The sequence below is a fragment of the Hyperoodon ampullatus genome (assembly GCF_949752795.1).
Source record: "Hyperoodon ampullatus genome assembly, chromosome: 7".
Taxonomy (NCBI): Eukaryota; Metazoa; Chordata; class Mammalia; order Artiodactyla; family Ziphiidae; genus Hyperoodon; species Hyperoodon ampullatus.
Window position 1 is genome coordinate 101,610,041 of NC_136920.1, and position 23,796 is coordinate 101,633,836.

The 23,796-nt window shown below is 41.4% G+C and overlaps 3 protein-coding genes across 5 annotated transcripts; 1 reads left to right on the forward strand and 2 right to left on the reverse strand.

Moving 5' to 3' along the window:
• Nucleotides 1-1,365: 1,365 nt before the first annotated feature.
• SDHD (succinate dehydrogenase complex subunit D) lies at nucleotides 1,366-11,781 on the reverse strand (the record flags this gene model as incomplete). Of its 2 annotated transcripts, XM_079709540.1 has the most annotated exons (4): nucleotides 1,366-1,531; nucleotides 6,101-6,245; nucleotides 9,022-9,138; nucleotides 11,730-11,781. In XM_079709540.1, the coding sequence occupies 4 exons, from the start codon at nucleotides 11,779-11,781 to the stop codon at nucleotides 1,366-1,368; spliced, it is 480 nt and encodes a 159-aa protein (XP_079565666.1). The 2 variants fall into 2 exon arrangements, with proteins under 2 accessions (XP_079565666.1, XP_079565667.1); XM_079709541.1 differs by lacking the exon at nucleotides 9,022-9,138.
• A 160-nt stretch (nucleotides 11,782-11,941) lies between these two features.
• On the forward strand, nucleotides 11,942-13,900 carry TIMM8B (translocase of inner mitochondrial membrane 8 homolog B). The gene is made up of 2 exons (XM_079709229.1): nucleotides 11,942-12,049; nucleotides 13,502-13,900. The coding sequence occupies exons 1-2, from the start codon at nucleotides 11,966-11,968 to the stop codon at nucleotides 13,667-13,669; spliced, it is 252 nt and encodes an 83-aa protein (XP_079565355.1). The 5' UTR covers nucleotides 11,942-11,965; the 3' UTR covers nucleotides 13,670-13,900.
• Nucleotides 13,901-15,830: 1,930 nt separating this feature from the next.
• Nucleotides 15,831-22,812, reverse strand: NKAPD1 (NKAP domain containing 1). Of its 2 annotated transcripts, none has more exons than XM_079709071.1 (6): nucleotides 22,707-22,812; nucleotides 22,002-22,078; nucleotides 19,850-19,950; nucleotides 18,160-18,309; nucleotides 17,238-17,291; nucleotides 15,831-16,491 (listed from the first exon to the last, which is right to left on the reverse strand). In XM_079709071.1, the coding sequence occupies exons 2-6, from the start codon at nucleotides 22,068-22,070 to the stop codon at nucleotides 15,987-15,989; spliced, it is 879 nt and encodes a 292-aa protein (XP_079565197.1). In that variant the 5' UTR covers nucleotides 22,071-22,078; nucleotides 22,707-22,812; the 3' UTR covers nucleotides 15,831-15,986. The 2 variants fall into 2 exon arrangements, with proteins under 2 accessions (XP_079565197.1, XP_079565196.1); XM_079709070.1 differs by having other exon boundaries at nucleotides 15,831-16,494; nucleotides 22,707-22,811.
• Between the last annotated feature and the right edge of the window lie 984 nt (nucleotides 22,813-23,796).

Genomic DNA, 23,796 nt, shown 5'->3' on the forward strand with positions numbered 1-23,796 from the left:
AAACAGAATTAACCACCTCTTCCTAAACCCTTAATACATATCCTACAAGGCCGTAAGCACATTAAGGGGACCTTATCTTTAACCTCCAGCATGAACACTTACCCTTCTAGCCAGCTCCCCTTCGATAGCTTGCCTCAGCTATCCAGTAAGGCCCTCAGTGAGTGAAATGCACCAACTCCCATACCATCTACATTGCTAGATGAAACCATCACGCATTACACTCATCCCTTAAGACCAGACTAACTGCACACAGTATAAAATTTGAATATAAAGGCTGGCAACCACAGAACACCATAATTTGGACCTAATTCTAATTCCTACTACTTAATCTTATTACTTTCCTCATACCAAACTACTTATACTCAGTATATTTCTGCCTATTACCTGTAAGTCTTTTCTGTATTACAGCACTTTGTGTCTGATTTACCTAACTGCTAAACTCAGAAGGAAATTTAAACACTCAGTCCTGTTTTCGTGCTATAGATGCAATAGACAACCAGTTCTACTGAATAAAACTATGGACAATTAAGACATAAAAGAGTAGAATAAATTTTTATTATACAGCATTTTTATTTTTAAAAAAACTTTACCTTCATAGAATACATTTTCACATTAGAGATTCCCACAGTGGGAAAACAACAACTTATTACTTATAATTTTATATTTGTGAACAGATTATTTTAGGACAAGTAAAATAAACACATTTGAGGATTAAGTCTCCATTTAGAACCTGTAACAATTTGAAACATCTTTAAAGGGACCTCTTCCCTACATGAAACTTCTCTATATTCAGAAACTCTCCAGGCTCTTCTTCCTAGGATTTAGAAATCAGTAATGTGAAAACTCAGCATTTCTAATTTTCAAATCTCCCTAGGACACGTAACCACCAGTAACTGGTATCGACTGAACAGAGGGGGGGATGTTTACAAAAACGAAACACTGCCTAATTTTCTGCAAAGTTTTTACTTATGAATTAACAGTCGTTCCCTTTCTCTATCATCCTAGGACAAATACAGAAGTTTGATCAAATATTGAGAGTAATAAAGCTGAATTCCCTTTAAGAGTCTGATAAATGAACAGGCAAAGGCTCATATATAATGTTTAGTTATATTGTGAGTCTTCTGAGAAGCTGTGAGACACCCCATTAACTCTCCAGAATACAAAACTCAGTCTCACAATTTCTTGGATACAATTTCTCTCAAATCTTTCTTCAAAGATTAAACTCTAAAAATAACTGGCTGATTAGGAGAAGAGGTTTACCAGCGGACTAATCTGTTATTTCCTTCTTATTGTGAGTTGAAATGGCATGACAGAGCAGAGGCAAGGAGGTGTACAAGCAATTCTCAAGGTGTCAAGTCTAAAGGGTCAGAGCTTCCACAGCATAGCCACAGCTTTGCAGATGCCCACATCATGATAGTTGAAATAACAAAGCCCAGCAAAGGTGAACGCCGAGAGCACCAAAAAGCCTGCCTTGGCAGCTTTCTGCAACGCAGCCCCTCGAACATAGTCAGTAACAACTTGTCCAATGCCCCTAAAGAAAAAAAAAATCACAGTACAAATGAAAAACCACAAGTGGCGTTAGAAGGCTATTTGGTTAACTTGGTTGCAAAAAAAATAATCAGTCAAGGTCAAAATGCAGCTCATGGTAACAAAAATCATAAACCAAAATGAAGGAATCGAATGTACCCTAACAATATAATAAAGACACCTTCCTATCCTTCAGATTCAATTTTCGAGTCGTTGATATCAAAGACAGTAACTAATTCCTACTCTATTTATAAGATTTTGTTTTTTATTTTTAAACCCAAACAAATGGCCTACAGAGTTTTTCATTAATTGAAAAAGAATTTATTAAGCAGATATTATGTGCCAGAATCTGTTACGGATGTTGAGAGTACAGCAAATAAGACAGCATTCCTGCCCTTATGGAACAAACATTTTAGTGAAGAGAAAGAAAAAGTACATACGTGCTATGAAGAAATATTTTAGAAAGGATGGCTTGAATGAAAAGAACATCCCAAACAAAAGTTAACAATGACCTTGGCATCTCTGAGGAATCGTAAAAAGGTTATGTGGCTGGAGAACAGGGAGACCAGAAGGCAGGGGCAGATCGCACAGGGCCTTGAAGGTCATAACAAGGAGTTTGAATTTTACTCGAAATACGACGGGAAACCACAGCTGTGCTTTAAGTGGGGAGTGACCTAAGTAAGGAGTGACCTAATTTTACTTTTTAAGTAACAGTTCTATTGAGATATAATTCACGTACCATAAAATTAACAATTCTGTGGCTTTTAGTATACTCACAGAGTTGTGCAACACCATCACTGTTTAATCCCAGAACATTTTCATCAAAAACAAACCCTGTACCCTTTAGCCCATTACCCAATCACTAATTTGTTTTCTGTCTCTACATATTTGCTAACTCGGGACATTTTTCATAAATGAAATCATACAATACGCGGCCTTTCGTGTTGAGTTTCTTTCACTCAGCATAAGGTTTTCAAGGTTTAGCCATGTTGTACCATGGATCAGCACTTTAATCTTTGTATGATCAAATAATATTCCTTTGTAAAAACATATCACATTTTGTTTAGCTATTCATCAGTTAAGAGACATCTGGACTGTTTCGCCTTTTTGGCTATTATATAGTAATAACACTGCTATGAACATTATTGTACAAGTTTTTGTGTGCGTGGGGACACATGTTTTCAATTCTGGTAAGTATACACCTAAAAGTGAAATTGTCAAGTCATATAGCAACTCTCTGTTGTTAACTCATATTATAACTCTTTGTTATAATAACTTTTGTTAGACCTGCCAAAATGTTTTCCAAAGTAGCCGCAACGTTTTACATTCCCAGCAGAGATATATGAGGACTCCAACTTCTCAACACTCATTATTGTCCATCTTTTTGATTACAGCCATCCTGGTAAAGTGTAAAGTGGTGTAAAGTGTAAAGTGGTATCTCAATGAGGTGTAAAGTCAGTGTAAAGTGGTATGAAGTGTAAGGTGTAAAGCGGTATCTCAATGAGGTTTTGATTTGCACCTCTCTAATAACAAACAATGTTGAGCATTTTTTCATGTGCTTATTTTCCATTTGCATATCTTGTTTGGATAAATGTTAATTTTACCTTTTAAAAAGGTCACTCTGGCTATATGTGGTGAAAGGACAGTGCAGGCAGAAGGGTGGCAAGAACAGAAATAGAAACCTAGTTAGGAAGCAGCCAGAGTAGCCTAGGCAAGGCTGCTGGCTTAACTTAGCTCACATTATGTTCTGAGGAGAGAACTAACACGAGCTGATGGACTGGCTGTGGGGTTAAGACAAAAAGTAATACCTAGAATGACTCCCAGGATTTTGGGCTTGAACAACAAGATTTAATTGAATTAGGGAAGAATGGGAGAGAAGGAGGTTTTGAGGGGAAATCAAGAGAGATTTCGGGGGCGGGGAAAGAGTGATTTTTGGCAATATTAAATTCGGGATGACTATTAGACATCCAAGTGGATATGTCGGTCAGACAACTGGAAATACAAGTCTGCAGCTCAGGAAAAGAAGTCTGATCTGAGCTCACCTTGGAAAAGTGTGTAGCCAGAGAAATTTAAGAAAGCCTAGAATGAGCCTGGACGTCAGACCTTTATTATTCAGAGGTCAGACAAGAGGAAAAGGAGCTGACAGAGGAGACTGAGAAAGTACAGCTGGTAAGGTAGAAGAAAACAAGGTGAGTATGGCATCTAGGAAGCCAAAGAAAATTTACTTAAGGAGAGAATGGTCGATTAAGTTGAATGCTGCTGAGTTTCAAGTGGAGGACAGAGAATGGACAACTGGATTTGGAAAAAATGAAGGTCTTTAGTGATTTTGATAAGAACGACTTCAGTTACACAGTTGGGATAAAAAGCCCAATTAATGTGGGTTAAAAAAGATTGGATGCTAAGGAACTAGTGCACAATTATAGACAATTCTTTCAAGTCTTTTCTGTGTATGTGTGAAAAAGGAAGAGAGAATCAGTAAGGTAACTGGAGAAATCAATCGTAATTTTTAGAATGTATGACTTTAGGACTTCCCTGGCGGTCCAGTGGTTAAGACTCCACACTTCCACTGCAGGGGGCACGGGTTCAATCCCTGGTTGGGGAACTAAGATCCCATACGCCACACAGCACGGCCAAAAAAAAAAAAAAAGTATGACTAGATTTAGCTTATTCTGATTCTTCACCGATTTTGATGGATCTCCTTTCAAGAAACACACATCAGAGAAATCCTACTGTAGCTGTGAGCTAGTATTTCATATGCAACTGGAATCTTTTATTGTGAGAGGTCTATCTGGTTAAAGGGTAACTCTAACCAACCCTAGAAAACTAGGTAAGCAAAATCCCCTTTAACACTAGCTAGAAAATGATTCTGACAAGTTACTTAACTTCCCTGGGGTTTAGTTTCTACAACTGTAAAACAATAGGGTTGGTTAAGATACTCCCCCAAGTGCTTTCAGTTCTAACAATGCAAAAAAATCCTCCCGCACCCATGACAGCATATTGTCCTTGCAAAACAACATAAAATGGACAACTTAAGGAACCCAATTGTTACTAACAAACTTTCTAGAAGGTTCATTAACTTAGAAAGTCTAACAAACTACACTGGGTAAAATAAATAAAAACTGGAAATTCATCCATTCGACAAATATTTACTTAGTGCTATGTGTGAGATACTGCCCTAGGCACTAAAGATACAACAACAAGTCAAATCTCCTATTACATTTCTTTGTTTAAAAAGGGCAAAACTGGACTATAGTGTCTAGTGATGCACATTTGGGTGATAAAACTATGATGAAATGTAAGAAAATGATTGCTATAAAAATCAGGATAAAATTGTTTCTGGTGGGGGGATGTTGAACCATTATGACTGAGATAGAACACAAGGAAGAGGCTTTTGCAGTAGGTGGCAAAGGTCTATTTCTTGACCTGGGGGGTATTACTATTATAATAATTCACTAAGCCATAGATTTGATTCTTACGATTTTCTGTATCTGTGCATTCATTCTCGTGAGGGGAGACAAGAAATATACAAGATAATAAACAGATGATAAACTATATTAGAATGAAATAAGTGCTACTGAGACAATAAAGATAGCAGAGAGGGATAAGGAATGTTGGGAGAGACACTGCAATTTTGAGTAAGTTGTTAGAGACGGCTTCACTGAGAGGTAACATTTAAGATATGAAGGAAATGAGGCAACAAGCCAAGTATATAACTAGGAAGAGTTTCAAGTAGAAGTAACAGTAAGAGTAGAGCCCTGAGGCCTGGAGTGACCCAGGTGTGTTCAAGAATTAGCAAGGGGGCTTCCCTGGTGGCGCAGTGGTTGAGAGTCCGCCTGCCGATGCAGGGGACGCGGGTCCGTGCCGCGGTCCGGGAAGATCCCACATGCCGTGGAGCGGCTGGGCCCGTGAGCCACGGCCGCTGACCCTGCATGTCCGGAGCCTGTGCTCCGCAATGGGAGAGGCCACAACAGTGGCCACCAAAAAAAAAAAAAAAAAAAAATTAGCAAGGAAGCCAGTGTGAATGTGGCAGAAAATCATTGAAAATGAGGAAAGAAAGAGGGGGAAAGACCATATAGAGTCTGTAAATCACTGTAAGAACTCTGCCTTTTAGTTTAAGTAAGATTAGGAGACAATGAAGGGTTTCGAGGAGTGTATGGACCTGTCTTAATATTTTAACAGGATCACAGGGGCTGCTGTGTTGGGAACAGACAGTCCAGTTAGGAGACTACTTCTGGAATCAAGCATGAGGACCAGGTTTGGGGCTTGAACAAACAGAAGAATGGAAATGTCATTAATTCAAATGGGCAAGAATACTGGAGCAAGAGATCTGGGGAAGATCAGGAACTCAGTTTTATGACATGCTGTGTTCAAAATGCGTACAGATATGAAAGTGAAGACATCAAAGAGGCATGTGGATACATAAATCTGGGCATATAAATAGCTTATATGTTTTAAGATTCTCTTCAGATCTTCAGTATCTCAACCAACTTCTCCCTCATACGCAATAGTGAGACAAGCTCACAGCAAACAAACTGAGCAGACAAGGTAACACTGAAAGGACTGCTGTACTTGCCAGTGACTATGAAGAGTGAGGGCTGCAGCCAGAGAGTAGTCCACCGCAGAGCAAGGGTTCAAATAAGCAGCTGGAATTAGGCCCAGGAGCAAAACACTGACAACCCTCTCACCAGTCCAGTGGAGAGATGCAGCCTTGGAACCAGCTGTAGAAAGGAAGGACGAGATTCATAAGAGTTGCAGGGGGAAACACACATCTCAGTATTTGCCACAAAATAACCCAAACTGACATAATGGCAAACAGAATGCGTGGAAGACTTAACTCTGAGCATAAACAGGGTAAGATAAAGGTAAGGGAGAGATGCAATCTCCTTTCTTTGAAGTCTTTCAGCACAGGGTGTCTCAACGCCTACATATATTAATTAGAAGACAGATCCACTTTGCTTATAGGCAAGAAGATGGACAAAATATCTTTGCAGAATTACCAAGGTCGGACTTCAGTGTAATAGACAGATACCTTATGAATATAAGTTGGTGACACCTATGGAATTCCTTTAAAACATCACTCTTTTGTTTACACCTAATCTTGGTAAGTAAAGTAATATTAAAAATCCTCCCAAAAGAAAATTAAACCAGACAACTCAAAGAGAAGCAAAGTTCTCGGGCTTCCCTGGTGGTGCAGTGGTTAAAAATCTGCCTGCCAATGCAGGAGACATGGGTTTGAGCCCTGGTCTGGGAAGATCCCACATGCTGAGGAGCAACTAAGCCCGTGCGCCACAACTACTGAGCCTGCACTCTAGAGCCTGTGAGCCACAACTACTGAAGCCCGCGTGCCTAGAGCCTGTGCTCCGCAACATAAGAAGCCACCGCAATGAGAAGCCCACGCACTGCAACAAAGAGTAGCCCCTGCTCGCTGCAACTAGAGAAAGCCCACCCGCAGCAACAAAGACCCAACATAGCCAAAAATAAATAAACAGACAGATAGATAGATAGATAGATAGATAGAAGCAAAGTTCTAATGTCAACTTTTAGGATCGTCGTTCTTCTTCTGTCCCGTTACTTATAAATATCCAAAAATAGATATGGAACATGAAAACTTCTTTTATTTTATTTTTTATAAATTTATTTATTTTTATTTATTTATTTTTGGCTACGTTGGGTTTTCATTGCTGTGCACGGGCCCTCTCATCCAAGTTGCGGTGAGCGGGGACCACTCTTCGTTGCGGTGCGCAGGCTTCACACTGCGGTGGCTTCTCTTGTTGTGGAGCATGGACTCTAGGTGCACAGGCTTCAGCAGTTGTGGCTCACAGGCTCAGCTGTTCCGCGGCATACGGGATCTTCCTGGACCAGGGCTCGAACCCGTGTCCCCTGCACTGGCAGGTGGATTCCTAACCACTGGACCACCAGGGAAGTCCCTGAAAACTTCTTTTAAACAAGTGAAAATAAAATGGGCTTTAAACATCTCTTTGAGAGCCTCTACCTTTTTTTGGTTACGTACCCCATTGGGAATCTAATAAAAGGATGGAGCTACTTCCTGGAAAAGTGCACATAGGTACACACATTAAAAACTGTGTAGGGGGACTTCCCTGGCAGTCCAGTGCTTAAGACTCTGCACTCCCAATGCAGGGGGCGCAGGTTCGATCCCTGATCAGGGAACTAAGATCCCACATGCCACGCAGCGTGGCCAGAAAATTAAAAAAAAAAACAACTGTGTAGGGACTTCCCTGGTGGCGCACTGGTTAAGAATCTGCCTGCCAATGCAGGGGACACGGGTTTGAGCCCTGGCCCAGGAAGATCCCACATGCCGCAGAGCAACTAAGGCCGGGCGCCACAACTACTGAGCAGGCGCTCTAGAGCCCACAAGCCACAACTACTGAGTCCATGTGCCTAGAGCCCGTGCTCCACAAGAGAAGCCACTGCAAGGAGAAGACCGCACACCACAATGAAGACTAGCCCCTGCTCGCCGCAACTAGAGAAAGCCTGTGTGCAGCAACGAAGACCCAATGCAGCCACAAATAAATAAAAATAAATTTATTTATTTATTTAAAAATAAAATAAAGACTGTGTATACAACTTTGGGGGCCTTCCCTTAGTCCCATGCACCCCAAGTTAAAAACACTCTGCTAAATCTAACTGAACAAAGCTCAGAAACAAAAACTTTTCAAAGATAACGTAATTCTAAAAAGCAGGAAAGGGCTTCCCTGGTGGCACAGTGGTTGAGAGTCCACCTGCCGATGCAGGGGACACGGGTTCGTGCCCCGGTCCGGGAGGATCCCACATGCCACAGAGCGGCTGGGCCCATGAGCCATGGCCGCTGGGCCTGCACGTCCGGAGTCTGTGCTCTGCAACGGGAGAGGCCACAGCAGTGAGAGGCCCGCGTATCGCAAAAAAATAAAAAATAAAAATAAAAATAAAAAGCAGGAAAACTATAGTTGCCTGATTACTCATAACTCAGATGCAATTATAACTGGTAGACTTAAGAACCAAAGAAGTCTCCTCTGTAAAATACTGATCTTTCTAGACTTTAAAAATGAAAATATAGTTAACTTGTTATTCACCTACAGATTTTCTAAGATTTAATAATACCTAAACAGTATTCATCCAAGAAATGCCATGATTTTAATATCAACCTAAATAAAAATAAGCATGTCAATTACAGCTATAAATATGCATGATTTTTTAAACTGTCCACTATTCCAAATTATTTGGATCTGGCTCCTCTCCATTAGCTACATAAATAAAAGTAACTAAATTATATTGAATAGACTCTTCCTACAGAACTATTTTCTTTTTAAAAAATTTAAGAAGACTTAGACCAGAAGTTTCTATATGAGTGTAAATGGCATGATTCAACCATGCTAGCATTGTGTGCCCAGGTGTAGGCTAGGTCTTCATTCGACAGAGCTGGACACAAGAATTCCTCTCAGAGACAGCAAGTCCTGCCAAAGGCATGATAATCAGCCCAGATGAAGATGGACATACAATGGTGGCTGGGTGACAGGTGAATTTGCTGTATTCCACACCATCCTGGGGTTGATCGGTCCTGGAGAAATGCTGAGACATGAGCCGGTCTGACCACTGGGGTTCGGAGGAAGAGAGCTAAGGAAAGAGACATTAGGGGGATCATAAGCACCTCTCCTTTAACAGGATTGACAGACTTTCTAAATGACCACAGGCAAGCTATTTAACCCCAAACAGGGAATAACCAACTCATCTGTAAAATGAGGATAGCATCTATTTCACTGGGTTGCTATGAGATTAGACTAAGTAGCCATGGAAATATTGAAAAATCAATGAACACTCACATAAAAGGGCTTCACTTTGACTAATTAAAAAAAATAACTTATAGCTCCTTTCTTCTCCCATTTATTCATCTATTCATCCAACAAACATTTAATACATGCAAGATTATGCTCTGCACTAGAGCAAGAGAGATAAAAGAGAAAGTCTTTGTCTTCAAGGAATTCAGTCTAGTTTGGGAAATACCATCTTCCTTTTCAAGATCAATTTCTCTGCTTGCACTCTTGAACCCATCCCTTTCTGTCCTCTTTTAGATCTTGTCTCTTGGTTTAAAAATACGCAGACCTAGGTACACCCAACCCTACCAATACTGCTGTGAGACGATGAGCAATTAAGTTAAATAGGCTCTCCAAGTCAATGTCCTCTCTTTTGTAAAATGAAAATACTGGTACTTACTTCATAATACTCCGTTGAAAATTTTAAAATATATGTAAAATGTTCAGCATAATTCCCAGAATGTTATAAGCACTCAATAAAACGTAATTTCTCTCCTGTATCTTTAACCTCTCCTTCCTTCCTACTGACCATTTTCCCTCAACTGATGTAATATAATTAACCCTTCCCTTGATCCTAGGTCCTCTAATGCCCATGCACTCTTCCCCTGCTCCCTTTCTTCACTTTCCAAACATGCTTCTTTAAAGTGTTGTCTAAATCACCTCAACTTCCTCATTTCCTTATCATTCTTCAACTCTGAAACTCGTCTTTATCCCCACCAAAGCTCCTTTAGTAAGTCACCAATGGTCTCCTGTGGCCACATCCAATAGGCACTGTTTAGTCTTCATCTTACTGGGCTTTCTGCATCACGTGGCACTGGTGGCCTCTCCTCCCTTCTCTTCTCTGAAAGAACTCTCTTCTACTCCTCCTTTTGATTCTCTCCTCTGCAGCCGCTCTTAAATGTTTGTCCAGGATTCCATCATCTGCCCATTGCTCTCCTTGCTTCCTATGCCCACCCCTAGACATTTTGTCCACTCAACTTCTAGTGCCTTTAAGCTGATGAAACCCAACTCTGTATACCCAGGCCTGATAGCTCTCCAGAGTTTCAGAAGTTTAAGTGCCTGGAAGGCCTCTCCTCTGAGATACCCCACATAGTCCTCAAACTTACCATGGCAAAAACTAAAATCACCCTTCAACTCACTTTCTCATTTAAACTTGCCTCCCATCTACATGCTTACCACTTTATTTAAGGACATCCCAGCCACTCTTTCACCTTACCCGGAAATCTGGAAGTCATGTAGGACATTCCCTCTAAATTCAGTCAAATGCCAAATCATACTGATGTATCTCCTAACATTTCCTGAGACAATCTTCTCTTATGTACAACTTTCCAAGTTCAGGACCTCACCATCCTTGCCAACACTGCTACAACAGTGTCTCAACTCGTCTCCCTGACTTATGTCTTAGCCTGTCCCATTTCCCATGACGGCCATCTACCACATTGTTACCAAAGTGGTCAATGTAAACTGCGAATCTATGTCAAACCTTTCAAGGGCTCCCCTTCACACGAAGTAAAATGCATACTCCAAATCAAGACAAGTTCTTCTGTGATTTGATTTCAGTTCACCTTTCCAGAACCATCTCATTCCTCACCTTGAACTTCACACTCTAATATCTGATTTGTTTTATTTTCTCTCATAACAAGCAGTTTCTACACCTTCATCATTCTTTTGCTCATCCCAGTAGCCCTAACGGTAACGCCCTTCCTCCTGTGGCCTTCCTTACCCTCAACACTCAAATCAGGCACACCTCCTTCAAGAACCCAGACAGGGTGATCCTTCCAAAACACACAGCTAATATATTCCTCCTCTGGACTGGCATACAATTTACTTACTGCACAGTTTTTACTTTATGTTATATTATGTTTATATGTGTTTTCTCTACAAAAACGAAAACTCTTTGAGGGCTGGAACTATGTTTTTTCACATTTGTAACCCAACCATAATACAGTGCCTGGTATAACCCAAATGCCCACTTCAGTAATTATCTAACTGAACTCCAAGGGAAATAGGCAAGACGTAGATTGGGAGTGAGACCCTGACACTCTTTTGCAATTCAGGGAGGGAGCACTCTAAAAACAGAGAATGGGGAGAAAAAGAGAACTCATGTGAATAGCCTCTGCAAGACTATAACTTTCAAATTACCCCCATCACCACATCAGCCCAGAGCAGGGGAGATATGCCCTCGGGTAAACATCTGGGCCCGCAGGCAACGCTGGTGATGCTGTGGTTTCGGCAGGAGCTAGAGCTGCCAACGGGAAGGAGGAGGGACACCCCCGCCCCCACCCCACCCCACCCCCGCTCAAAAGGTCTCACCGCCCAGCACACGAATCCTCACCGCATTCCCTTCCCCGGCTGGAGGTTGTGCTAAGCACCTCCGGCTGCCAGGATCCTCACCTCGCCCACCTCCGGCACCGCAGAGGACACTCAGCCTCCAGAGAGTCGCCATGTCGCTCGGGAAGGCTCAAGGTCATCCAGCAACCCGGAAGCAGTCATATGACAACATCCACCCCGCGACGACGAAAGAAAACCAGGAAAAGGAAAACGCCGGGTGAACCGGAAGTCGGGGTTGGCTCGGTCCCGCCGCACATGCGCACACAGCTCGTCGGAAGGTCCCGAGCTCGACGCAGGCAATGGCGGACCTGGGTGAGGCGGATGAAGCGGAGTTGCAGCGCCTGGTGGCGGCGGAACAGCAGAAGGCGCAGTTCACTGCACAGGTGCGGGGACAGGGACCAGTGTGAAGAGAAAAGAGGGTGAAGTACAGGTTCCGGGCGCCCGCGGAGCTCTGAACGGTGGCGGTGCGGTGCGGCCGCCCTATGCTCCGTGCCTGCTGCGCCCGGTTCTGCTCACAAAACAAACGAGTCAGTCCTGCCGTTGGTGACCCGTAGTGCTCAGGTACCCTCTAAGCAAGCCTATAGTGGGGGGAAAGAGAAGGTGTAAAGCGAAGAAAGGCTCGGGTGACACAAAGGCACGGGAGCCTAGCTTGGCGGTGAGCTCTCTGGGCTGGCTTTCGGAAGATTCCGGTTCTAAGCTTGCCTCTGCCCCTTACAGGTCACGTGCCCCTAGACAAAACGCCCGTTCACTGTAAGTCTTGGTTTCGCAGTCGCCCGCTGCCTCACTGGATATCGAGGATCATATGCAATAATGTATTGGAAAACGATAGAGCAGTAGAGCATTATTGGATCAAGGTGGGATCTGAAGTAGTCGGTCTAGACTGTTAGTTTAGAACAAGGGTTCCATCCGCGGCGTTGCCCCTTTCTAGCTGCATGACTAACCCTAAACCTAATTACTTAACCGTGCCTCTTAAACGGAGGTGATAGTCACCTTTTAGGACCGCAGAAAGGATTGACCCAGCGTCCCAAAATAGTTAAGCCCTTGGTAAATGGCTATTCCCCCGTGTTGGGTGGGGGGGGTGGGGGGGAAGGGGAGAGTTCGCTGAATGTATGTAGCAAGAACCCTGGTTAGAAATCTTTGAACATTATTAAAGTGCACACATTTTCTGTGCCTGTGTGTGCATTTTTCTGTAGATTGGGCCCGTAACCTTCATCGGATTCTCAGATATGTCCATGACCCCAAAAAGGTTAAGAACTACTTAAGAATAGGTTTAGAATGAGATGAGTGCAGTGGTTTGGGGGAATTAATTGGTACCATAGCCTCCCAGCTTACACTGGTGCTAGTTTGGAAATATAAAAGAAGGTATTAATCCTGCCTGAGATTTTCTATCTGATTAAGGAAGTGACACAATTAGAAAATAATAGGCAGTGCTCTCAAGGAGGTAATAATTTAAACTGTGGAAAATCTTTAGGGAGGAGTATTGAGAGGCAAGTTGAGTATGCTGTGTGTGGCCCTCATTGAAACAGATGGGTTGGGTGTTAAATAAGGGAGTGCCCTCAGTGGCTAACAGAGAAACTGATGCATTAGGGTGACTTGATGGAAAGTACATATTTTTTAATTACTAAGAAAAATAGAAAAGGAGAGAATAAAAGGATTGTTTCAATGTAGGGATGAGGAGTTGGGCCATATGGGTGACAAATTAGAAGTGAGGAAAGAGAGTCAAAGAATAGTTCAGTCAGGTGACAGAAAATGAGAAAAATGGGAAGGAAATAAGAAAATTCATAGTTAGGCCTGTCTGCAGACCCCAAGTGGTTACTATTTTTCTTTCTTCTTAGGTGCATCACTTCATGGAGTTATGTTGGGATAAATGTGTGGAGAAGCCAGGGAATCGCCTAGACTCTCGCACTGAAAATTGTCTCTCTAGCTGCGTGGACCGCTTCATTGACACTACTCTTGCTATCACCAGTCGGTTTGCCCAGATTGTACAGAAAGGAGGGCAGTAGGCCATCCCGTGGGAGAATGACTGAAGAAGCAAAGGACTTATTATTAAGCAGGTTGAAGGACCACCAGGGGAAGGTTGTCAACCCACTGTCAGGTTAACTTCAGGCTGTTACGAAGCCTGTTGGTGCTAAAAAGTAAGAGATCAAATGTTCAAAAAGTGAAGTTTATTTATTGGGAATTCAGAAATTCCATCTTGTATCACAACAATTATTCAATAAATGTGAATTATCCAACTCTTGTTTTTTTAATCCTATTTTAGGGTTTAATATATAGATCTCTGATTGGCAGGAACATTAGAAACAAATATGTTCCAAGGCCAATAGTGCAAATGAGAGATCTTAGGTTTTGAAGAGCCACCCTAAGCCATATTTAAGGGGGCTGGAAGAACCATCAAAGCCTTACCCTAAGGCATAGAAGAGAATTTGGGGTTGAGAAAGGTGAAGAACAGAAAACAGCTTTATTGCTTATATAGGACCAAGAAAAGGTAAACACGGCAAAAAACAGAACAGGCAAAATGTGTATTCATTGGGAAGAGGCCTGCTAGTCTGAGAGGAAGGGAAGGTCAAGACCCAAACAGAACCAACTTCCTGGAGAAGCCTTGTTCCAATGGCCCATCTTCCTGAGTCTGTGCTTAGAATCAGTACTTGAATAGCACAGAAACAATGCTAAAAAAAAAAAATCCATGTAGAAAACTCCTTCCCACGAAGATTCACTTGCTCCAAGAACAAAACAATTGCGTTAGGTTAAGAGGTAGTAATTATATAGACTATTCCTCCCTGCTTGGGCCACTAATAATCCCAAAGGTAAAAATATACACCATGGGACATCAACAATTGAGTACCAAAGTATTAATATTTCAAATAAATATCCCAAAAAGTAGCACCTGCTTATAATCAAGGGATAGGGAACCTCTGGCCAACCATGTATTTTATGACTAAGCATTTTATTAGAAATCTGTTCCGTAAAGAGAACAAATTTAATAGTTAAGAACTACAAAATATTGCCACCTCATGGAATGCTGTCATAGTCTATTGCTGGTGTTGTACAGTCATGCTACCATGATTTCTGTATTACACAAAGGGAAAGTAAGGCCAGGGAGGTTGACTTACCTGCTCCAGACCTCGTAACCAGTGAATGGCAGACCAAGACCAAACGTCTGCGCCTTCAAGCTTTACTTCACCCGTGAAGTGATGACCAAGAAAAAACAATGTCACTTGATCTGCCTTAATGAAAATAATTCATGTGTTCTGCCAGCCTTCTTCCAGTGATATTTTGGTTTCTTAAGAATTAACATAGTAGGGATCACAGTATACAGCAAAGGGAAATAAGGTCTCTGCTTGGTGCTTTAATCCAAAGGCAGACTAGGAAGAAATGGATATGTCCCTGAGAAGTTATTTTGGAACTGATTCAACCTAGTTTCAGGAAAAATCTAAAGTTCATTAACAGATTAAGAAATGAACAAGGAAGACAATACTTAAGTAGCTGTTGCTGCCCTGAACCCTGTTCAGAGCACCATTAGCACAACTAATGCCTAATTCTTCCTCATTTGGTTGAGGACTTACCTAAGAGAACTGAAGAAATAATTCTGAACACAAGTGCATTTAGACAATAAACAATGGAACTAGAAAACCTTTTACTATCCAATTACCATGTTTAGGGGTATACTGAGTGTAGCCACAGACCCTGTCCAACAGGGAAATTTGTCAAAAATTCCTAGTCTCTTCCAATAACAGCTGTCTATGGATGTTATCATGAATGGAAAATGTTTGTTCTTATGCTCATTTCCCCATCAAGTAAACTGGACCACACCTGTGGAGTCAAAATACGGAAAGATCAAAGCACCAAGGCTAAAGACAAAAAAAGTCAAGTTGTGGCACCTACTATGTAAACAGACAAGAGCAACATGATGTTCCCTTATCATACCATTGTATACAGCACTAGTTCCAATCCATCTGACCCCAGTCCTTGCTTTCCCCAAATTCAACATTCCAATTGGTATACCCAGGTCATTACTGGATTCAGCTTTCCGGGTCCTTTAATTTACTGCATACGCACTCTACGCTAAATGTGATTAATCACAAAAAATAATCTCTTCAAGAAACCTTCATAACAAAATAACCGATTCCCTATTAACAATAAGAGGATCAAGTTTAACAGGCCAAAATAGAAGACAAGAAGTCTGTCAGAATGTATATAGATGGCACAGGACAGCTCTGACCTCAGGCCCCCTGTGCTGAGCAATAGAGTCACTGGCAAATCCCCAAGGTGTAAGAGCTGTAAATATCCAGAGTCATGCAAGGAAACGTGTTTCTTTCTCATTTAGTCATCCTCTGAACTCTCAGCAGACCTTTCATCTGTAGCCACTTTCCAATTTGTGCGTTTGTTTGTCCTCTCCTGTATTTCACTGTTAACTACAGGGATGTGGGCTTTTTTATCTCTCTTTTTCCTTTTGGTTTTCTTACTGTCTCTTTCCTCACTTTCCTCAGAACTGCTGGATGCAGAATCATCTGACTGGGAAGTGTCACACTCCGCCTCTAAAAATAAAGCAGATTTCTTGAGAGATTTTTTCCTGGATTTTTTCTTGCGCTTATGTGATTGTTTCCTTTTCCTGGTACTAGAAGCCCCAGTTTCTTCTGAGAACTCACTTGAGGAATCTGCTGTTATATCTGTGGCTTCCTTTTTGCTTTTCTTCTGTTTTTTGTGTGACTTTTTTTTCTGCTTTTTTTTGTGGGATTTCTTTGACTTCTTGTGTTTGTGAGATTCATGGGTAGATGATTTTACCTGGGGAGATGTTTTCTTCCCATTGGTAATATCTTGCTGATCACTACTAATAAAAAAGAAAAATTGCTTTAATATAGAAAATAAGTGTATTTATATATTTTTTATATTCTGCTTTCTAGATGGGAAGTTGGGGTTAACATCTGAATTTTAAATCAAAACTGATACAATGTTACTATGAGACTTTGTCACTGAGTTTTTGTTTCCTCATCTTTAAAATGAAGATAAAAATTCTAATCTGCCATACTGAGTTACTGTATGGAACACTATATATAAAAAAACCTACATGCTGTAGATAATGCCAAATATCAGGGAAAGGCAAAATACCAATCATCTCCCAACTAAATCTCCTATTATTTCTCTGGTTACATTTTTAATGGCAAATGTTGTATACTTTATAAAAATTACTAACTCGGGACTTCCCTGGTGGTCCAGTGGGTAAGACGCCAAGCTCCCAATGCAGGGGGCCCGGGATCAATCCCTGGTTGGGGAACTGGATCCCACATGCATGCTGCAACTAAGAAGTCCGCATGCCACAACTAAGAAGTCCACAAGCTGCAACTAAGAGTCTGCTTGCTGCAACTAAACATGCCGCAACGAAGATCCCACCTGCCTCAACTAAGACCCAGTGCAGCCTAAATAAATAACTAAATACTAAAGTGAGTTTGTAAATCATTTATACATATACATATATCCACTCTTTAAAAAAAAAAATTAAGAACTCAATTTATAATTCAGACTGTGTATTAATCTTACCTTCTAACTTTTTTTCAGTAAGCGTACTTGCCTTACCTGTCTGTTTCAAATTCTTCAGGGTATAACTCTTTATATCCACTGTGACCCCATCTGTAAAATAACATTTTATTACATGTATTGTTAAAGCAATGCATACATTTCTTAAAAATTAAAGACAAATTAGACTTAGGAGTGTACATATACAGAGACACACAGAACAAAGAAAGAGATATGGTAGAGCCAGCACCACATTTATAGCTCGGTAACTTGGGTACATTTTCTGTACTGAACACTCATTTCAGACACAAAGGATTCCTTTGTCCATTTGTAAGAAAACTTGCCATTTTCTTCCTTAAGAAACACTAAGGGACTTTTATATTCTGCTCTTCAGCTGTGAAGTACTCCAAAAACATTTCAAAACATAATGCTGTCTGCCTTGGGACAACTTTTTTTAAGTAACAACTTTACTGAGATATAATTCATGTACCATAAAATTCACCCTTTTAAAGTGTACAATTCAGTGGCTTTTAGTATTTTCAGAGTTGTGCCACCATCACCACTAATTTCAGAACATTTTCATCACCCCCAAAAGAAACAATCCATTAGCAGTCGCTCCATTCCTCCATTTCCCGTAGCCCATGGCAACCACTAATCTACTTTCTATCTCCATAGAATCATATCGTGAGTGGCCTTTTGTGTCTGCTTTTCTCACCTAACATGTTTTCAAGGTTCATACATGTTGTAGCATGTGTCAGTACTTTATTTTTACTGCCAAATAACATTCCATTACCATCCCATATACCACATTTTTTTAATCCATTTATCAGTTGATAGACATTTGGGTTTCCACTTTTTTGGCCATTATGAATAAATATGCTATGAACATTTCTGTATAAACGTTTGCAGAGAGAATTAATTTTTAAAAGTACACATTCTCAGGCCAAATACCATTAATGGTCACAGGAATTTAGTCACAAACCTGTCTGGCATGTTAGCTTCATAATCATGTAACTTCTTGTTCCAGGATTTAGCCTTAAGAAAATCATCATCCAGTGCCCCAGAAATTTCATTCTTTGGCCTCCAATAGTCTCTTTGACTTTCTTCATCAAAACCATCACTACGCATCCGGCTATAAGAGAAAACAGAAGAACTTTCAGATAGAGGAGCAATCTGTGAGGTTACTTTATGGAATATGCACAAAACTCACTGAACAAGCTAAGGGGAAACCAAAACAACCTGATACTTAATGTTAAAAAAAAATTTTTTTTAACATGATCTGTTCCTCTCTATTTATTTGTACAGTTAGGTGTTCAATGAAAATATGATCATCACTACCCGTCCTACTGCAGAGTATAGACAAAATGACTTTTCGACTGTGGCATGCTGTACCTCACTCTCTGATCCTCAAAGAAGGAAGCAGAGCATAATCACAGCTGGGGACATTTCAAACTGCCCTAGAGATTCTGAAATACACTCCCTTCCCTGAACACCAGCAACCTGCTGTAGTTAAGTCAGAGTAACAGTGGGAGCAAGGTGTAACCCATGAGTAAGCTGGGGTGGATAAACAGTTGAGAACCACTGACTTAGCCTGTACTTACAACATCCACTAACCAGTCACTAAGCCAGTTAATTGGTTATCAAAAATATTTGAGGACCTCCTATGTGCCTGCCAGGCACTGCTCTAGCTGCTGGGACTATAATGGCAAATGAGACAATCAGAAACCTGCCCCTAAAGAGATTATGTTTTAAAGACTTATTCATTATGACAGGCATTAATAGTCCACTCCAAAAGAACAATATTTTGTTCCTGGAAATGCTGCTTGTAACTGAATAACCAATACAAAACAAATCATCATCTGCACTAAGTACTTCCAAATTCTCAAAGAATCATCTTCAGAGAGAAAACAGACTGACAAGGTATTTATTTTTATGTTGAGACTCTGCCTTCTTTACCATGGATACCCTGAATACTTTCCTTGTCAAAAGCCATTACACACAGCCAATCACACTCCAACGTACACACACTGCGCAGGCACACTCTACTTAAATATCTCACTATTAACTATTTCCCTGTGTGGATTTAGAAATCAGCATTATTACTTTATAATCATTTTTCATACACACAGTTCTATACCAACAGGCATATGAGACCCAGGAGATGTTCCCAATACTCAGACATTCCTATACCTCCACAGGTAAGACAACTAAGCCTGCATAATCCTTCATATCCACACTCAAATTATTAAGAAGGTAATGTGAAAGGTTGTGTGACTAAGATAGTAAGTAGATGGGGCAAAGAGAAGGCTGAGACAGAATGAAAGACTAATAGGGGAAAGGTGTGAATGATCAGCTAAGTGACCATAAGATACCTATAGAAAATCGTAAGTTAAAAGCCATCAGGTAAGGCCAGAATCCACAGAATCCTTAACATTTACAATTGTTTAAGGCAGAATTTTTAAGTTCTCTATTGTAAATAAGTGCAAAGAGTGGGGCCATATGCATCATAGCCATTACCTTTATGATTGGGTCTAGATTTATTGAAGAGGAAAGGCTTAAGGACTCACAGAACTGAATTCATCTATCTTTAGCATACCATAATGTTTTTAAACAAAAGTTGATGATTCTGAATAAGATGAGAATTATTTTGGTTCTCAGAGTTGCAACTTCACCTTGAACTGCTGGGTAACATTTTCCTTTTCGTCCCCCGGTACGCATCTTCCATCTGTTTCTCCAGCTCTCTTATTTTCCACATATCTGATTCCTCCTGAATCTGGATTTTTTTTTAAAAGGAAAGAAATAAAAATAAGTTACTAAAAATAACACATTACATCACTGAAAAGTAACTGAAAATACGGTCTGCACTAATTATTGGATTACAAACTAAGTTTTGATCAGGAATCTGGGAAACAAATTCTGGTTTCTCTAGAGTGATTAAACAATCCAACCTAGTAAATCTCAAATATGTAGAATTCTGTAGAATTCTGCAGCAACAAAAGAGCTTTTTCACCCCTGCATAGACACACTTACTACCTTATTAACTAAGCAATTATGCTGCAATTAGCAAATGATAATCCCTTATGTCTCTAAAATGCTTTATGGTTTTAACTATATCATCTCTCTATTGAACTTTAAGCAATCTTATGAGGAAAGCAAAGCAGGTACCATTATTATATTTTACTGAGAAGAAACAAAAGCTCAGGGATTTTTACCAAAGTCAAAAAGCTAGTAAGGACAGGTCTTGAAACTTTCTAGGCTAAGTCTGTTTTCACAACATAATAATTTTTGTTAAAAACAAAGCAAAACAAAACAAACAGCATGGGAACTGTTAGAAAATTTCCTGAAAGGCAGAGTACAGCTGCACAAAGAACAATAATAAATTGTATTTCTAAGTCCTCCTGTAATATTTTGTTAAATTTGTCCTAGATTTATCTTTTTTAGCCACTGCTTTCAAATCTAAGTTCACCATCCAACTGGGGTGGTTTACGCAATTGCAGAGGCTGCTTAGGTAGCAGTTATACCCTCATTCACATTGAGAATATCAGGTGATATGACAATAATAACATTTGTGGTCAAACTAGGTGTACAGTTCACCAAAGAAAACCAAACAAGGGTGCTTGACCCTTGTTTCATTATATGTGCTCTCATAGGTGACCTCACGTACTCTCGTGACCTCTATCATTTCCTATATCAGTAATCCCCAAAACTTTATATCCAGCCTCAACTTTTCTCCAAGTCTGAATTGCGAACTATTTGGACATCCTATAAGCATTTCACCATCAAGATGTTCAAAACCAAACTAATTACCTTTACCATCACACTTGTCTCTTTTCTTTAGTTCCCTAACTCAATTAATGGCACCATCATCATTCACCCAGTCGCACAAGGTGGTTATATTTGATTCTATAATTATCACTATTATCCAATCAATTATCAAGTTCTTTGAACTCTATTGCCTGAATTCCTCATCTTCATCCCTGTCACTGTTTTCATGTGAACCACTCACCATCTCTCACCTGGAACATTGCAATTGCCTCCTAACTGGTCCCTCTGCTGTTTCAACCCATCTGATCTATCCCCTACCCAGCTAACAAGTCATCTTTCTAAAATACAAATACAATCATGTCAAACCCTGCTTAAAAGTAATTGATGGTGGGCTTCCCTGGTGGCGCAGTGGTTGAGAGTCCGCCTGCCGATGCAGGGGACACGGGTTCGTGCCCCGGTCGGGGAAGATCCCACATGCCGCGGAGCGGCTAGGCCCGTGAGCCATGGCCGCTGAGCCTGCGCGTCCAGAGCCTGTGCTCCGCAACGGGAGAGGCCACAACAGTGAGAGGCCCGCGTACCGCAAAAAAGAAAAGTGATGGTTTCTTTATTGCCTACAGGGAAAAGTCTAATCTCCAAGCATCACAATCCAACTCAATTTACCATTTGGGCCTCATCCTCTGCCACTACTCCCCACATTCTCTACTTTCTGGATGCATACAATTTCTTGCCCCAAATGCTTCATGTTCCTTGCCATACACTAGTACAAGATGTTCCCTCTGTCCTGAATGATCTTTTACACCTGGTAAACTTGATCCTGTTCATCAATAACTAGTGCAAATAACACCCATTATGTGAAGCCTTTCCTAATTCCCCAAGGCAGATTTCATTATTCCTTCCTCAGTGCATAAAAGGACTTTGTGTATGTCTCCATTACAATACTTATCAAACTATATTCTAATTATTTTATTTATCTTTGTCTTTCCTAACTGTATCAAAATAATTCCTAGCACACTGTATGCCCTCATGAAGCATGTGGAATAACTAAGTTGTACCTCTCACCTTATTGTGAGCATCTGTGTGCCGGATGACGTTCCTCAGGAGGACTTTCCCCAAGGGAACTCGGGACATTCTTCAATCTGAAATGAATCAATAAGTAACATTTAATAATAATTTATGTTATTACCTTATCTTTTATTACTATGTTATAATGAAGCATGAGATAAAGGAAAGATCACTGAACCAGAAGTCAGAAGTCCTGAGGAATAGTTTTTCCTTCACCATTAAAAGGGGAAAACACCTGACCACACTACTGTGAGGATAAAAGGAGGTAATGTTCATTAGAGCTCTTTGAAACTGCACCAAATTAAGTGCTTTCAAGAGACCCACTTTATTTAATCCTCAAAATAACTATGTTCTATGAGGCAAGTATCTTCATTCCTATTTTGTAGATGAAATTCCATTAAAGCCATAACTTGCCCCAGGCCACATAGTCCAAGGCAAACATGGTTCAGACTAGAAATCAACTCCCGAATCCCAAAATTAGTTTGCAATTAAACACCTAGATTTGAGAGTGTCAGGACCACAAATGTCAACAGTAACAAAAACTGACGCCTAAAAACATTAAATGCAGAGATGCCCTAAATTTCTTCATTCAAGAGAATTTTATGTTCTATTTTGTACAGAAGCCTCCAAAAAAATAGATGACAGGGATATTCACGTGTGTAGCCAGCAGGGGCTTTGTGCACCACCCCAACGCTCACTCACCCCTCGATCCTGAGGAAATCAGGCATCTTGCTAGTGTGAGACGAAGAACCACTCCATTACAAGATCTCCTCCGACCCAGAAGCCAAGCAAAGGCAGCTCTGCAGCTTCACCCGAGTCCTTCGTGAAAACGCAGCCTTCCCACCGGTTATTCCGCCCTCACCCGTGGCCCAGGCCACGGCCGCCTTTCCCCCAGCCCAGGCCGACAGGCAAATATCTCTCCGGACTGAGGCCGGAGGCTGCTCCGGCGCGGAATCCGGACGGCCTCGTTGGCTGGGGCATTCCCCGCTCACGCTCCTCTGGGATGGACCCGGGGGTTGGGTTTCGCTCCCCAAAAAGGATGGGGACACTTTGGACGGGTACGACCTTCGACTGGGCCCCAAGATGTATCTAGAGTGGCTGAAGGGGGGGTTGAGGCTTCCAAGTGGAAGACAGAGAAAATACCCCCATCTTCGTCACCGGGACCCCTGCCCCGCAGCGGCCACGGAGCTCCCGGTAACCTTCCCTCCAAACGCCCTCCCCACACAAACACACACAAACACACCCATACCGTGCGCCGCGGCCTCGCGTGGCGGGGGTGGGGAGGAAGCGGTCTGTGAGAAAAGGGTACCGACTTCCCTTCCAGGCCGGAAGTCGTGCTCTTGAGAAATTCTTCCCACCAACAGGAGTCCCAGAGACTCCCACAGGAGGGTTTCCAGGACACTCTAGAAGTCGACAGGTGTAGAAAGGGAGGCGGGCGCCTTCCTGGAAAAGAAGTGGGTCGGGCTCAGCCGAAAAGCAAGCCCAGCACCAGAAGAAGCTTCCGGAACTGGATGTAAAAAGACCTTTCTTCCTGGAGCTTCCCGGACTCAATTAGATGTTGTACCAGTCTGGTTACCCTGGTAACAGGCGTCGCGGTTTGTCAAGAAACCGAGAGAAGAGGTGGGTTCGCCGGCCTCTAGGAAGATGATTAAATTTCCCATTTAGTCTAACCCTAATGTAGTATTTGGAGAACCCAAACCTTCTCTTTTCCTCACTCTGTGGATGCTGTGGGACACTTCTTCATTGAGGGAGGTAGGTTATTCAACTGGTAGAATATTATTATTCTCACATA

What these genes read in the sequence shown, in the direction of transcription:
- NKAPD1 (XM_079709070.1), bottom strand. Translation starts at nt 22,070, where the DNA reads ATGTCCCGAGTTCCCTTGGGGAAAGTCCTCCTGAGGAACGTCATCCGG. An exon ending in ATGTTACCCAGCAGTTCAAG is followed by an intron (nt 18,310 to 19,849) that starts GTGAAGTTGCAA and finishes TTTCTCTTATAG; the next exon opens with CCGGATGCGTAGTGATGGTT. An exon ending in GAAGAATTTGAAACAGACAG is followed by an intron (nt 16,495 to 17,237) that starts GTAAGGCAAGTA and finishes CTTTTTTATTAG; the next exon opens with TAGTGATCAGCAAGATATTA.
- TIMM8B (XM_079709229.1), top strand. Translation starts at nt 11,966, where the DNA reads ATGGCGGACCTGGGTGAGGCGGATGAAGCGGAGTTGCAGCGCCTGGTG. An exon ending in AGGCGCAGTTCACTGCACAG is followed by an intron (nt 12,050 to 13,501) that starts GTGCGGGGACAG and finishes CTTTCTTCTTAG; the next exon opens with GTGCATCACTTCATGGAGTT.